Source organism: Hemiscyllium ocellatum, chromosome 8 (genome assembly GCF_020745735.1).
Source record: "Hemiscyllium ocellatum isolate sHemOce1 chromosome 8, sHemOce1.pat.X.cur, whole genome shotgun sequence".
NCBI classification, from domain to species: Eukaryota; Metazoa; Chordata; class Chondrichthyes; order Orectolobiformes; family Hemiscylliidae; genus Hemiscyllium; species Hemiscyllium ocellatum.
In genome coordinates, this window is record NC_083408.1 from 27705437 (window position 1) to 27721768 (window position 16332).

Below are 16332 nucleotides of genomic sequence, written 5' to 3' on the forward strand. Positions count from 1 at the left end.
AAATTAAGGAAGTCTAACTGCAAAACTTTAAGACTTTGGGGAGAGCATCTCAGAGGTACTTTGGTCTCCTTACCTGAGGAAGGTCATACTTTATCTTGTTGGAGTGCAAAAAATATCCATTAGACAGAGTTCACGAATGAGGGGGTTGTCTCACAATAGGAATGAACAGAAGCTGAGTAAATTGGGCCAATATTTTCTACAAGAATATTATCTCATTGAAACATATAAGATGGCTAGAAATTGACAGACATTACAAGGTTTTGCTCCCACAGTTAGGAAATCCAACACAAAAGAGGAGCACTGTCTCAGAACAAGGGAGGCAAAATTTCCTCACTCACAGGATTGTCTATTTTGAGTTGTCTACCCCAGAGGATTACAAATGCCACAGTAGTGGACATATTTAAGGTTGAGAGGAGCAGATGTTGGGTGCTGAGAGATATGGGGATTGGACAGGGTAGTGGAGTTAATGCCCAACAGTCAACTCCTGTTCCTTAACTTAGACCTTTTGCCTGCCTCTCTCTCTCTCTCCCTCCCTCTCTCCATCTGCATCTTTATCAATCTCTCTCACATTCAGTTTCACTCTCACTCAGTTTCTCTCTCCCTATCCTCTCACACTGACAGTTTTCACACTGAGCCTTTTCTTCTTTCTCTCTCTCTTTCTTATTCGTTATCTGCTTTTTTCCTTTTTTTTCTTTCTCTCTCCCTGCCCCTCAATGCCTCACTCACTCTCTCTTCTCTTCTCTTCTCCTGCCACGCTGGCAATGACGCAGTCACTGCGCGCGGTGTAGGTCCCGGATGGAGAAGGCGGAGCGGTGTCCGTTACACCCCCTGACCCCTGACGGTCCCGAACCCTGGCCCTTCCGCGCGTAGCTGTCTGCTTGTCCCTGTCAGACTGACTGTCAGCCTCTGCCTATCCCTGTCTGACTGTGCTCAGCCCACCATTGTTTACCTGACTGACTCTCTATGTCTCTGCCTGTCCCCCTCTGACTGACTCTCTATGTCTCTGCTTGTCCCTGCCTGACTGTTTCTATCCGCCTCTGCCTGTCCCTGTCTGAATGACTCCAAATCTGTTAGTCCCCAATTGATTCTGCCTGTCCCTGTGCGACTGTATCCATCTCTGTTAGTCCCTGATTGATTCTCCCTGTCCCTGTCTGACTGACTATATCCATCTCTGTTAGTCCCTAACTGATTCTGCCTGTCACTGTCTGACTGAATCTATCCATCTCTGCAATTCCTACCTGACTGACTCATTCTGAACATTTGTCTCAGTCTGACTTGCTGTATAGGTGATGGATGCTGGTGACATGGAATCTAGCGAGGACCTGTGGGAGCGGATTTGTGCTGGACTGGCAGCTCAGACGAGTGATGGAAATGAAACTGAAGCCCCGATCGGAAGCTCCCAGCCAGCATTTTTCTCAGAAATATTCGACCCTATTCCTGGGAAGGTGCTAAATGTGGACTCAATCAACAACAACGAAGATCAGACAAGTGTCACTCCTTGGACTCCACTGGCAGATTCACAGCAATATTTAGCAGTATTGGGTAAGTGTGCAATGTTCTACTCAAAGTGTTCTGTCCACACTCTGACAGTGTGTTGAACGATTTTAGGGAAGGTCACAGCACAGTGACTGATTTAACGCGCCTTTGTCTACCCCAACAGGCAGATATCTGATCTACAATACAGTCACCAACACCAAGGCTGAGACACAGTCCCACATCTTCACCAACTAATTTCATACAGTCCTGGACTGTACATCTACCTGATATAGTCAGTGGGCTCTCCCACACTGTGTCCAGCTGGTTCAATCTAGTGTAGCCATTATAGATGGTCAATGTAACATGTGTACTATTAATATCACTTTTTATTTTTCTTTGGATACAAAATTGGCTTGAAAGTAGGAGATGGAGGAGTGTTATTTTTTGAACTAAAGGCCTGTGACCAGCAGTGTGCTGCAAGGATGAGTGCTGGGTCTACTGCTTTTTCTTATGTATATAAATGGTTTGGATGTAGGATGTAAGTTTGCAGATGACTCCAAAATTGGTGGTGTAGTATATAGTGACAAGGGTTTATCTCAGAGTACAAAAGGACCTTGACCAGATAGGCCAATGTGGGTCTAAACTGGCAGATGGAGTTTAATTTAGACAAATATGAGCTGTTGCATTTTGATAAGTCAAGTCAGGGCAGGACTTCATGATAAGGTCCTGGGGAGTGTTGCCAAACAAAGAAACATTGGGGTGCAGGTTCATAGTCCCTTGAAGTGGATTCATAGGCAGACAAGGTAGTAAAGAAGGTATTCATTACACTTAACTTTATTGGTCAGTGCATTGCGTATAGGAGTTGGGATGTCATGTTGCAGCTATAAAAGACATTGGTGAAGCCACATTTGGAATACTGCATTAAATTCTGGTCTTCCAGCTATAGAAAAGATGTTCTTAAACTTGAAACGGTGCAGAAGAGATTTACAAGGATGTTGCCAGGATTGAAAGATTTCAGCTATAGAGAGAGGCTGAGTAGGCTGGGGCAATTTTCCCTGGAGCATCGGAGGCTGAGGGATGACCTTATAGAGGTTTAAAATCATGAGGGGCATGAATCGCCAAGATTTTTCTCCACAGAAGGAGAGAGTAAAACTAGCAGGCATAGGCTTAAGGTAAGAGGGAAAAGAAAAGGGATTAAGGGACAATGTTTTCATGCGGAGCGTGGTGCGTTTATGGAATGAGCTGTCAGGGAAAGATTGTTACAATTGCGACATTTAGAACATTGAACAGTACAGCACAGTACATGCCCTTTGGCCCTCAATGTTGTGCTGACCTTTTACCCTACTCTAAGATCAAACTAACCTACATACCTTTATCATCCATGTGGTTATCCAAGAGTCGCTTAATATCCCTAATATATCTGACTCTACTACCACTTCTGGCAGTGCATTCCACACATCTATCACTCTGTTAGAAAAAAACTACCTCTGACATCTCCCCTAAACCTTCCTCAAATCACCTTAAAATTATGCCCCCTCATGATAGCCATTCCCACCCTGGTAACAAGTCTTTGGCTATCCACTCTAACTGTGTCTCTCATCATCTTGTACACCTCTCTATCAAGTCACCTCTCTTTCTTCTTCGCTGCAATGAGAAAAGCTGTAATTCCCTCAACCTTTCTTCATAAGACATGCCCTCAAGTCCAGGCAGCATCCTGGTAAATCTCCTCTACACCTCTCTAATGCTTTCACATACTTCCTATAATGAGGCAACTAGAACTGAACAAATATTTCAAGTGTGGTCCACCCAGGGCTTGATAGAGCTGCAGCATAACCTCATGGCTCTTAAACTCAATCCTTCTGCTAATGAAAGCCAACACAGCATACACCTTCTTAACAACTCCATCAGCTTGAGTGGCAACTTTGAGGGATCTATGGACCTGGACCCCAAGATCCAGGGCGGCACGGTGGCACAGTGGTTAGCATTGCTGCCTCACAGCGCCTGTAGACCCGGGTTCAATTCCCGACTCAGGCTACTGACTGTGTGGAGTTTGCACGTTCTCCCCGTGTCTGCGTGGGTTTCCTCTGGGTGCTCCGGTTTCCTCCCACAGTCCAAAGATGTGCGGGTCAGGTGAATTGGCCAAGCTAAAATTGCCCGTAGTGTTAGGTAAGGGGTAAATGTAGGGGTATGGGTGGGTTGCGCTTCGGCGGGTCGGTGTGGACTTGTTGGGCCGAAGGGCCTGTTTCCACACTGTAAGTCTAATCTAATCTAATCCCTCTGTTCCTCCACACTGCCAAGAATCCTGCCTTTAATCCTGTAATCTGCATTCAAATTTGGCTTTGCAAAAGGAATCACTCCACTCTTCTCCAGGTTGAATTTTATCTGCCACTTCACAGCCCAGTTCTGCATCCTATCAATGTCCTGTTGCAATCTATAACAGCCATCCACACTATCCACAACTCCACCAAACTTTGTGTCATCGGCAAACTTACAAGTTCACACTTTTGCTTCCTCATCCAAATCGTTTATAAAAATCACTAGGAGCAGAGATCCCAGAACAGGTCCCCTCAGAATACCACTGGTTATCGAGCTCCAGGCTGAGTACTTTCCATCTACCAGCACCCTCTGTCTTCCACAAAACATAGAACATTACAGCGCAGTACAGGCCCTTCAGCCCTCGATGTTGCACCAACCTGTGAAACCAATCTGAACCCATCTAACCTACACTATTCCATTCTCATCTATATGCCTATCCAATGACCATGTAAATGCCCGTAAAGTTGACGAGTCTACAATTGTTGCAGACCGTGCATTCCATGCCCCAATTACTCGGAGTAAAGAAACTACCTCTGACATCTTTCCTATATCTATCACCTCTCAATTTAAAGCTCGTGCTAGCCATCGCCATCTGAGGAAAAAGGCTGTCACTGTCCACCATATCTAACCCTCTGATTATCTTATATGTCTCAATTAAGTCATCTCTCAACCTTCTTCTCTCTAATTAAAACAGCCTCAAGTCCCTCAACCTTTCTTCATAAGTCTTTCCCTCCATACCAGGCAACATCCTAGTAAATCTCCTCTAAAGCCTTTCCAAAGCTTCCATATTCTTCCTGTAACACAGTGACCAGAACTTACCCAATACTCCAAGTGCGGCCACACCAGAGTCTTGTATAGCTGTAGCATGACCTCATGGTTCCAAAACTTGATCCCTCTACTAATAAAAGCTGCCCGTTTGCCTGCTTAACAGCCCAATCAAGCTGGGTGGCAACTTTGAGGGATCTAAGTACATGGAAAAGCCAAATGTACATGGGCCAGCCAATTCTGTATCCAGATAGCTAAATTGCCCTCTGTATCCCATGCCTCCTTACTTTCTGAATGAGCCTACCATGGGAAACCTTATGAAACATCTTGCTAATCATAGAATCCCTAAGTGTGGAAATAGGCGATTCAGCCCAACAAATCCACACCGATCCTCTGAAGAGTGACACACCCAGATGCATTCCCCTACCCTACTACTCTACGTTTACTCCTGACAAATGCATTTAACTACACATCCCTGAACACTATGGACAGTTTAGCATGGCTAATTCACCTAACCTACACATTTTTGGATTGTGGGGGGAAACAGAGCACCCGGAGGAAACCCATACAGATACAGGGAAAATGTGCAAACTCCACACAGACAGTTGTCTGAGGTTGGAATCAAACCCAAGACCCTGGCACTATGAGGCAGCAGTGCTAACTCCTGAGCTGCCATGCTGCCCTAAATTCATATGCACCACATCCACTGCTCTACCTTCATCAATGTGTTTTGTCACATCCTCACCTAATTCAAAAAAGTTTGTGAGGCATGACCTTTCCCTCACAAAGCCATGCTGACTATCTCTAATCAAGCTATGCTTTTCCAAATAATCATAAGTCCTGCCTCTCAGAATTGTCTCCGATAATTAGCCCACCACCGCCAAAAGACTGAGTGGTCTGTAATTCCCAGGGTTCTCTCTATTCCCTTTCTTGAGCAAAGGAATTACATTTACCACCCTCCAATCATCTGTACTACTCCAGTGGACAGTGAGGACACTAAGATCATTGCCCAAGGCACAGCAATCTCTCCCTTCACATCTCGTTGAAACCTTGGATATATCCCGTCTGGCCAGGGACTTACCTATCCTCATGTTTTTCAAAATTTCCAGCCCATCCTCCTTCTTAACATCAACCTGTTTGAGCAAATCACCCTGTTTCACACCATACTCATAAACGACAAGACACTTCTCACTAGCGAATACTGAAGCAATGTATTCATTAAGGATCTCCCCTACCAGATTCCAAGCACATGTTCCCTCCACTATCCCTGATCGGCCCTGCCTCCAGACTGGTCATGCCCTTGTTCTTCACATAAGTGTAGAATGCCCAATGGATTTCCTTAATCCTACCCACCAAGACTTTTTCATGCCCCTTTCTAGCTCTTCTAAGTCCATTTTTCAATTCCTTCCTGGCTACCTTGTAACCCTCTAGAGCCCTGTCTGATCCTTGCTTCCTCAAACTTAAGTAAGCTTCCTTCTTCCTCTTGACTAGATGTTCCACATCTCTTATCATCCAAGGTTCCTTCACCCTACCATCTATACCATAGTAGGACAAACCTATCCAGGAGCTGCAACATGTGCTCCTTAAACAACCACCACATTTCCGTTGTGCATTTCCCTGAGAATCTGTTCCCAATTTATGCTCTACAGTTCCTTCCTAATTGTAATTCCCCCTCCCCCAATTAAATACTTTGCCACTATAAACAGGTCCAGGCAGTGGGCCGTGGAGGAGGTCGTTATGGCCAATTGCCTGCCTCACTTCCGCGGTTATGTCAGAGCCCAGGTGTCCACAAACACCCTTGAGATTTTCAGGGAAAGGTGGGTACCTCAGGGAGTGGAGTGCATTATTTCCCCCTCCAATTCTATTTTGATTTAATCCCTGCCCTCCCTTTCACTGTTTGATCGCACAGCATTGCCCTCTGAGAAGGGCACTGCTTGTCACTGGCCACTCGGATGTTTCCTTTCTTCCTGGTGGTGGAAATTGCATAAAGATTTGTACACCTGTTGTCTTTCACTGTGTCTCACACCTGCACACACACAACATGGGTGCTGGGGAAAATATAAGCACAGTTAGGCGGTAGTGTGGGGGTAAAGTTAAAAAATATATGTATGTATATATAAAACTAGGGTTTATCGCTGTTAGGCAGTAGTGTGGGGGAATTTTAAAAAGATTAAATACTTTCCCATACCATGTGCTCCAATCCCTCTCCATGACTATAGTAAAGGTCAGGGAGTTGTGATCAATATTACCGAAAAGGCATCTGGATGGTACGTGAATAGGAATGGTTTAGAAGGTTATGGGCTAAATGCTGACAAATGAGACTAGATCAGTTTAAGATATCTGGTTGGCATGGACAAGATGGACTGAAGGGTCTGTTTATGTGCTGTACAACTCTATGACTCCATGACTTTATTTTGGATTGTGGACCAGAATGGGAAAATGAGACTGCTGAGCACTTTTGAAAAGACGTTCACTGGAATTCATGTGTGTCATTAATCTTTTCTTCAAATAATAGAAGGAGATGTCTGAGTTGGTGACATGGGGTGTGTTTGCAGAACAAACTTCGTTCAGAGACAGAATGCTAATTGGTTAGTGTAATCTGAAGCAGTAATGGAGACCAGGAGCCATCAGCCTGACAACAAGAACTCTAATTGGATTATGGGCAGGTCAACAGCTACTGCATGAACAATACAGAAGCTGAGGGTCTCCAGATTACAACAGACAGCTTCCCTGTTTCTCTCTTAGTAGTAATGTAACCAAAAATTCAAAGATGGAAATTCTCTCCCACTGTTTGCCATAAGCTGTTGCTTCTAATGAGTGACTGAAAGACTGAACAAATTATGAGTCAACAACTATGTGTCTTATGGCTATAAAATGTATGAGATTAGATTAGATTACTTACAGTGTGGAAACAGGCCCTTTGGCCCAACAAGTCCACCGACCCGCCAAAGCGCAACCCACCCATACCCCTACATTTACCCCTTACCTAACACTACGGGCAATTTAGCATGGCCAATTCACCTGACCCGCACACCTTTGGACTATGGGAGGAAACCGGAGCACCCGGAGGAAACCCACGCAGACACGGGGAGAACGTGCAAACTCCACACAGTCAGTCGCCTGAGTTGGGAATTGAACCCGGGTCTCAGGCGCTGTGAGGCAGCAGTGCTAACCACTGTGCCACCATGCCGCCCACTATGAGTAATAGTTAGCCATTCAGCCCATCAAGCCTGCTCCGCCATTCAATGAGATCATGGCTAATCTGATCATCCTCATCTCCACTTTCCTGCCTTTTCCCCATAACCCTTGAATCTCCTTACTGTTTAAAAATTTGTCTATCTTGGCCTTCACCATGCTTAACAACCCAGCCTCAACAGACCTTTGCGATAAAGAATTCCACAGAATCACGACCTTTTAAGAGCAGAAATTACTCCTGAGCCGCTGTTTTAAATGGGTGATCCTTTATCCTGGTCCTGGACTCCCCTACAAAGAGAAACAACCTTTCCACATCTAACCTGTCAAATCCCCATACAATTTCTTTTTCAGTCACTTGTCGGATGTAGGCATCACAGGCTGGCCAGCATTTTTTTATTGCCTGTCCCAAATTGCCCTTGAGAAGGTGGTGGTGAGCTGTCTTCTTGAACTGCTGTCATCCATATGCTGTAGATTGACCCATAATCCCATAAGGGAGGGAATTCCACTGAAGGAACAGTGATATATTTCCAAGTCAGGATGGTTAGTGACTTGGAAGGTAGCTTGCAGGGTTTGGCGTTCCCATGAATCTGCTGCCATTGTCCTCTAGATAGAAGTGATCGTGATTTGGAAGGTGCTATCTGAGGATCTTTGGTGAATTTCTGCAGTTAATCTGCTGCCACTAAGTGTCACTGAAGGTGGGAGTGGATACTTTTGAATGTATAGCCAATCAATGGTGTCAGGCTTCTTGAATGTTGTTGGAACTGCATCCACCCAGGCAAATGGGAAGTATTCCACCACACTCCTGGCTTGTGTCTTGTAGATAGTGGATGGCTTTGGGGAGTGAGGAGGTGAGTTACTCATCTCAGTATTCCTAACCTCTGATCTGCTCTTGTAGCTACTACGTACATGTGGTGAGTCCAGTTGAGTTTCTGGTCAATGGTAACCCCAAGGATGTTGGTGGGGGGGGTGGTGGAAAGCAGGGGAATTCAGTAATGGTAACATTATTGAATGTCAAGGGACAGTAGTTAGATCGTCTCTTCTTGGAGATTCTCATTGCTGGCATTTGTGTTACTTGTCACTTATCAGCACAAGCCTGGATATTGTCCAGATCTTGTTGCATTTGAACATAGACTGCTTCGGTATCTGAGGATTTGTGAATGATGCTGAACATTGTGCAATCATCAGTGAACATCTCCACTTCTGATCTTATGATGGAGGTCACTGATGAAGCAGCTGAAGATGGTTGGGCCTAGGACAGTTTCCTGAGAAACTCCTGCAGAGATGTCCTGAGGCTGAGATAACTGATGTCCAACACCCACAACCATCTTTCTATGTGGCAGGTTTGACTCTAACCAGTGGAGAGTTTGCCCTTGAATTCTTATTGATGCCAGTTTTCCTAGGGCTCCTTGATGTCATACTCGGTTTAATGCAGCCTCGATGTCAAGTACTGTCACTCTCACCTCACCTTTGGAATTCAGTTCTTTTGTCAGGAGCTAAGTGGCTCTGGTGGAACCCAAACTGGACATCACTGAGCAGGTGCTGCTTGATAGCATTGTTGATGACACATTACACATTTTACTGATGATCAAGAGCAACTAATGGGGCGGTAATTGGCTGGGTTGGATGTGTCTTGCTTTTTGTAAAAAGGACATACTTGGGTATTTTGTGTAGATGACAGCGTTGTATGTTGCACCTTATATCAAGAATCTTGTATGTTTCATTCAGGTTGCCTCTCATTCTTCTAAATTCCAACAGGTGCAGGCCCAACCTTCTCAACCTGTCCAATAAGAAAAGTCCTGTGTACACAGGATCTACTTCAGCACTGGAGGCAGTTCAGGGAAGTTTCACTTTCTCCAATACCTTTCCCTAGAAGAGGGGCCCATAACTGTTCACAGTTTTCCAGCTGTATTCTGACTAGTGCCTTGTGTAGCTTTACCAGGCCTTCCCCATTTCAATACTCCATTCCCTTGGAAATAGAGGCCAACATTCTATTTGTCTTCCCTATCACCCACTGAACTTATTTGCTAGGTTTTTTGTGATTAATGTTTGAGGGCCAGTGTTCCTCTTTTTTTCTGCTATGTCGGCCTCCAAGGTATTTGCATGGCAGAAACTTCCTGAACTGGACGGAAATGCAGCAGTTGGTGTCAGCAAGGAGTAGAATATCAGAGGTGAAACATTAATGAGGACTTCTAAATCTCTGTGTGCTGATGCTTTCTGCAGTCTTTCCCCATTGCAACAAAGAACTGCAAGGATCTAGAAAAGGAGATCAGAGATAAGAAGGACTTGGAAGAAGCATAGAGGACACTTCATCAAATCCTGTGGACTGGTGTTATTGAACTGTGTTTCCCCAGTGTTTATGTATGTGTATGCAAGAGGGTAGAACCTAACTGTCAGATTTAGAACTTGATCATTCATATCTTGCTTTCCTGCGATTAAAATTGACTTCTTCATATTAATACTGGTTTCCTGTTAACTATTGAAACTTGGTCAGTGATTTCTGTTAACCTGAGTCCATCAAATAGCTAACTTGGGGAACGTTGAGTAATTTGCTTAAATCTTTAATTTTCATGATGGCCCTGGGAGTAGTAGGGCTCAAGTATCAGCACACTTTCCCAACTGGGTCACAATAGCGCTTTACTGGATTGTGCGTCGACCTGATGTGGGCTATGTAATGTTCTGGACGCTGTTTCTAACTAATGTAGTCAATATTCTGTCCTGGTCTGTGTGTCTAGCTGGTGCAGACTGTCTATTGTCCTGGACTGTGTGTCTCGCTGGTATGGTCTTGACACTTGAATGAACTATGTGTGTGTTTTTTAAACAGAAAATCGCCTGCGAAAATTGAAGGGTCTGAATGAAGAACCAAGTTCAAAAGAGATGCTGCTTAGTCTATCACAGACAAAAAAGGAATGTTGGGATCGTTTTCTGCATGACCAGTATGGCTCCAATTTGTACAGCAATGAATACGAGATGGACCAGAGGTAATGTGTGATCTGCAGTTCTCTCGGGTATGCATTAAGTCTCTCAAAGTCGAGAGACACATCACAGTTCCCCAAACAATTAGAACATGTCATCTGCGGGTCCAAGTGTTGAAACAGGTGATCGGGGTGGGAGGGGCAGAATCAGGGTATCTATGTCCCTTTTTTGCAGCAGTAACTCCCACAATTCAAGGTTTAATGAAAAACCAGTTTGACAAGTAGATGGAAGATAAGTTTTTAAGTGCAAAGTTTGGCATGTGGGAGAGGGGTACTTGTGGGGCGTTGAGGGATCTAGAGGGAGAGGAGGTATGTAAAGATTTAGAATTTACAATCCCTACGGTATGGAAACAGCCCATTTGGTCCAACAAGTCCACACCGAAAGAGCACCCACCCAGACATTCCCCTACCCTATTAATCTACGTTTCCCCCAACTAATGCACCTAGCCTACACATCCCTGACCACTGTGGGCAATTTAGCATGGCCAATTCACCTAACCAGCACATCTTTGGACTGTGGGAGGAAACCGGAACATCCGGAGGAAACCCAGGCAAACACGGGGCGAATGTGCAAACTCCACACAGAGAGTCACCCAAGGCTGGAATTGAACCAAGGTCCTGACTGGGTGACTGCGGAGGTTGGCTGGCAGGTTGATGGGTGAGGGAGGCAGGCAGCAAGAGGCAGGGTGGAGGGGGGAGCTGAGTGGTATGTCAGTGAGGGGATAGGTGACAGAATATTCAGGGTGACAGGATGAGGGGGCTGGGCAGCAGGAAGGTGATTAAGAGGATGGATAGCCAATGAACGAGGGAATCAGATAGCAGTTAGGTGACAGGGTAGGGTGACAGGTAAGTGGGTGAGGCGGTGTGAACATAGGAACTAGCAGCAGAAGCACCCAATCGGCCCCTTGAGTTTCCTCCTCCATTCAACAAGATCATGGCTGATCTCTTTGCATTTCAATTCCACATTCCCAGTAACCTCTGATTCCATTACCTGACAAGAATGTGTCCACTTCCACCTGAAAAATATTCAGTGATCTCACATCCTCCTCCTCTTGAAGTAGAGAGATGCGAGCCCTCTGAGAGAAAATATTTGCCTGAAAGGCCAACACCTAACTCTGGACTGACCACAAGAGGAAATATCCTTTCCTCATCCACCTTGTCAAGACCATTCAGGATTTCATACACTTCAATCAAGTCACCCTTCACTCTTTCAAACTTCAATGTTAACAAGCCCAGTCTGACCAACTTGTCCCCAGAACATAATCTTTTCATTCCAGATAGTGATTGAATAAGCCTCCTCTGAACTGGCTCCAATCCCTTTATAGCTTTACTTAAATCAGGACACCAAAACTGCACACAGTAACTGAAATGTTCTCTCACCAATGCCTAGTTTAACTGAATGTATCTGATTATAACTAATCAAATGCTTACTTTTCTGTTTAATTGCTCTTGTAATAAAGGATAGTACCCCATTAGCCCCTTTATTACTAGCTGTGCCTGCATTCCAGCAGTGTCTACATCCTTTATAAGCACAACATTACTCTTTGAATTTAAGTGGAACACAGAAATGACTACAAAGACTAGTAGTTCAAGTGTTCAGTGCAAGTGCTGAGAGGAGAATGTGGTCAGTTTTCTAGTTAGCCAGGATTAGGCAGCTTTTAATTCTTCTAATTTTTCCTGAATAGATGCTGAGGTAAGTTAGAGCCCTCTGAGCTCTCTTCCTCCGATTCCCAGTACGGGGCAATTCTGGAGGGCGCTATATGATGGGTCATTGCCAATCAGAAGTTTAAACCTCATGGGCGATTACCATGTTGTGGCCGGTAGATCAGGTCGACGTTTCGGGCATGCGCCCTTCTTCTGGAATGAGGAAAGTGTGTCCAGCAGGCTAAGATAAAAGGTAGGGAGGAGGGACTTGGGGGAGGGGCGTTGGAAATGCGATAGGTGGAAGGAGGTCAAGGTGAGGGTGATAGGCCGGAGTGGGGGTGGGGGCGGAGTGGTCAGGAAGAAGATTGCAGGTTAGGAAGGCGGTGCTGAGTTTGAGGGATTTGACTGAGACACGGTGCGGGGTGTGTGGAATGAGAGCTAGAGAAATCTGAGTTCATCCCTTGTGGTTGGAGGATTCCTAGGTGGAAGGTGAGGCACTCTTCCTCCAGCCGTCGTGTTGCTATGGTCTGGCGATGGAGGAGTCCAAGGACCTGCATGTCCTTGGTGGAGTTGACCAACCAACCCAACCACCCTGTGGCTCCAACCAACCCAACCACCCTGTGGGTCAACACTTCAACTCCCCCTCCCACTACACCAAGGACATGCAGGTCCTTGGACTCCTCCATCGCCAGACCATAGCAAAATGACGGCTGGAGGAAGAGCGCCTCATCTTCCGCCTAGGAACCCTCCAACCACAAGGGATGAACTCCGATTTCTCTAGTTTCCTCATTTCCCCTCCCCTCCCACCTTATCTCAGTCAAATCCCTCGAACTCAGCACCGCCTTCCTAATCTGCAATCTTTTTCCTGACCACTCCGCCCCCACCCCACTCCAGCCTATCACCCTCACGTTGACCTCCTTCCACCTATCGCATTTCCAACGCCCCTCCCCCAAACCCCTCCTCCCTACCTTTTATCTTAGCCTGCTGGACACACTTTCCTCATTCCTGAAGAAGGGCTCATGCCCGAAACGTCAATTCTCCTGCTCCTTGGATGCTGCCTGACCTGCTGCGCTTTGCCAGCAACACATTTTCAGCTCTGATCTCCAGCATCTGCAGTCCTCACTTTCTCCACACAACATAACTTCCCAAGCTACTTTACAAGAGAATTTGACCCCTGAACCTCTTCAATAGCAATAGGGCAAATGAATGAAAGCTTGGACAAAGAGTTTATATCTGAAAGATGTCTTGAAGGAAAACTAGAGGCTTCGGAAGGAAGTCTCACCACTTCGGACAGCTTGGGTTGAAGTCGTGGCTCAATCCAGCCAGTGCAGATATCTTTTAGGGCTATGGGGCAGAATGAGATTACAAAGTTAGACAGGGATAAAGCCATGGAAGAGTTTGAAAATAAATTTTACTGCTCAACCTGTTGCCAGTCTGGGTCAACAAGCACACTAGTGAAAGGTGAACAGGACTTGCTGCAAGTCAGGATCTGAGCAACAAAGATTTGGATGACTTCAAGTTCACAGAAGAGTGCTGCCTTGAAATGGTCACGTCCAGAGGCAATAAAGGCACAAATGAGGGGATAAGCAACAGCACAGATGGAATCAGGCAATATTTGGGAAGTAAAAGTAGGTGGTCTCAGTGAGGGTGCCAATTGTACATTTATCTCTGGGTTCAAATATAACACAAAAGTTGTGGATGAATTGGTTTAGCTACATGCCTGTATGCAGAGATTCATGTATTTATATATTCTTATGTACACATGCACAGATTTTAATATGATTTGGATATATACACACCCTGATATGCAAACATAGAATGTCATGTAGACATGCTGATAAATATACATAAACTCCTATATTCCTACACATGCATATGCACACATGCCATTTCTACATGCGTACGCTCTCATAAATACCTGCATGCACACACAAAAATGCACATACTGTGATATTCTCTCACAGGCATAGACTTACACACATGCGTACTTGTTTGTCATGCGCACACACCAAATCACATGGACCAGTAGTTTTAAAGCACTATGGACACCAGACTTTGACATGTCACTGTGATTACTGAACCTCCAAAATTAGCTCTGATCTAACTGGCCCTTTAACTAGGAAGTGGAAGATGTGGAATTGAGCTCACCCTTTTCCATGCTTTGGATTATTTGGCATATCTGTTCAGTATCTAAAGATTCTCTCTCTGTAGCATTGTGTTTAGTTTTTGGAAGTCCTTGCTGTGTTTATTCTGGTCCGTAACTATCTTCTGTATTTGTCCAGTGCCATTGACCACTTCAAGCGTTGGCTGCAACCAGAAAGAGTTCCAGTTAGTACAGAGGAAGTTCAGTACCTGATCAACCCTGAAGGACAATCTGCTAACCAAGAGGAACCAAAGAGTGAAAGTTGTGATCAGTGATGACTCACACCACCCATGCCCTTGCCCGTGTCTTACTGAAACATCCAGCTGGCCAAACGGAGGCCAATGCTGTCACCAAACACTGAGTTATCGAGCTGCTTTAACATTCAATGGGGAAAGGGGAAACACCTAACCTTGATGATGCTAACTGCTGAATTCAGTCCCTTCATATTGGCTTATGTATTTTCTAGAAATAGAGGGACAGTGCAAATGTTCTCAGGACTTCTCCCACTCCATTGTAATTGATAGCAATCGACTTGTATGAAGTGACATTCCAGCAATGCTCTGTCTGTAGAGCAGGAAAGGAAGAGATAGAGTTCCTGAGAAGGAGCTCACCAATCAGTAACTTGATTTGTGCACCCTCCAGTGCATTAATGGACCTGTTCAGTGGAGAATTATGGACTGATGTTTGTCAAGAGGTTTGCACCCAAGGACATCTCATTGTGCAACTCACCAGTGACAGTATTTATTCATTGGCACATCTTCTCTCTGCTCCTCATTAACAATGTCCAAATTGTGACAAGTTTGAAACAGAGACCAACAGCCAGGTTTTCAACACATCAAAACTCTCACCTGTCTTTGCAACTAGATTTCTGATTAATCCCAGTCTCCCTAAGACAGATTTATTGTTTTTACTATTGCAACCTATCTGTGTAAATGAGGGTACAAACACTTAAAGGGGACAGTTCTAAGCTGTTACAACTATGAGAGGAGGAATGTGCTGATAATCAAGCCCCACTACTGCATCAGTTGCCCATTAGTATAAATCTGTTGGTTCATTCACTGAAATGTCCACTTGTTTCTCTCTTGTACTGCTACCTACAATAAAAAGAGCCTTTCACCATGCTTCTTTAATTAACTCAAAATAATCTATCTATTGTAAACAAATCTATTCTTAAAACAAGTGGTAAACACTGGTTAACATCAAAGCTGGAAATAGGACTCGACCTGCTTCATCCCAAATACTGATACGCCCTTACAACACAGAAGGATGCAGTCTCTGCAGAAATTATGGGTTTTTTTTCCAAAGGCAAAAATATCCCTTTGGGCCAAAGTTCAACAAAAAAAGGGAAAAAGTGTAATGACTTTTTGTGATCCATTGAGTTTTCTGTCAATGAAATTAAATTGCTGGTAGCCAATAGACTGACAGAAGGTGTTCAACTCTGATTGCAATCTAACTGGATCCATAGCTACATTTCAACTTTTTAAGTTTTGCACAGTAGTCAGAAATACTGGTGTTTGGAAAGTTTATCAGATTCCCAGGAACGTCTGTTAACTGAAGGAGAGGTTCTGGGATGTCTTCCTGACTGACTACTTCAGTCTAAAGAGGGTTGCTAGGTAACCATTAGCATAGCGAGCCTCTTGGACTTTTCAAAGTCCAGTTTCTCCAGTGATTAAGGACCCAAACACCACCTTTTCTCTCTATGAAAGCTTTCTTCAATGTCAGTTAATTTTTCTGTAAACACATGGCTTGGAGCACACATCGCTTTGTTGACTTCGTTCCTTGATAAAACAGATGGAAAATCCTTTTCAAACCACAAGATGT

At 44.7% G+C, this 16332-nt stretch overlaps 2 protein-coding genes across 8 annotated transcripts in view; one reads left to right on the plus strand and one right to left on the minus strand.

The window, feature by feature from the left end:
* The window catches only part of pcmtl (l-isoaspartyl protein carboxyl methyltransferase, like), a 44064-nt gene extending 43275 nt beyond the window's left edge, over positions 1 to 789 (minus strand). For 4 of the 7 annotated variants that reach the window (XM_060828735.1, XM_060828733.1, XM_060828729.1 and 1 more), the window contains exons 1-2: positions 727 to 772; positions 74 to 94 (exon numbers count right to left, since the gene is read on the minus strand). In XM_060828735.1, coding sequence (XP_060684718.1) covers positions 74 to 87 — 14 coding nt within the window. In that variant the 5' untranslated portion in view covers positions 88 to 94; positions 727 to 772. Of the gene's footprint in view, positions 1 to 73; positions 95 to 726 lie in introns of all 7 variants that reach the window. The other 3 variants (XM_060828731.1, XM_060828732.1, XM_060828730.1) reach the window with 3 other exon arrangements.
* Positions 790 to 801: 12 nt separating this feature from the next.
* ccdc32 (coiled-coil domain containing 32) lies at positions 802 to 15624 on the plus strand. Its single transcript, XM_060828736.1, has 3 exons — positions 802 to 1542; positions 10574 to 10730; positions 14651 to 15624. The coding sequence occupies exons 1-3, from the start codon at positions 1290 to 1292 to the stop codon at positions 14784 to 14786; spliced, it is 546 nt and encodes a 181-aa protein (XP_060684719.1). The 5' UTR covers positions 802 to 1289; the 3' UTR covers positions 14787 to 15624.
* The last annotated feature ends 708 nt before the right edge of the window (positions 15625 to 16332 follow it).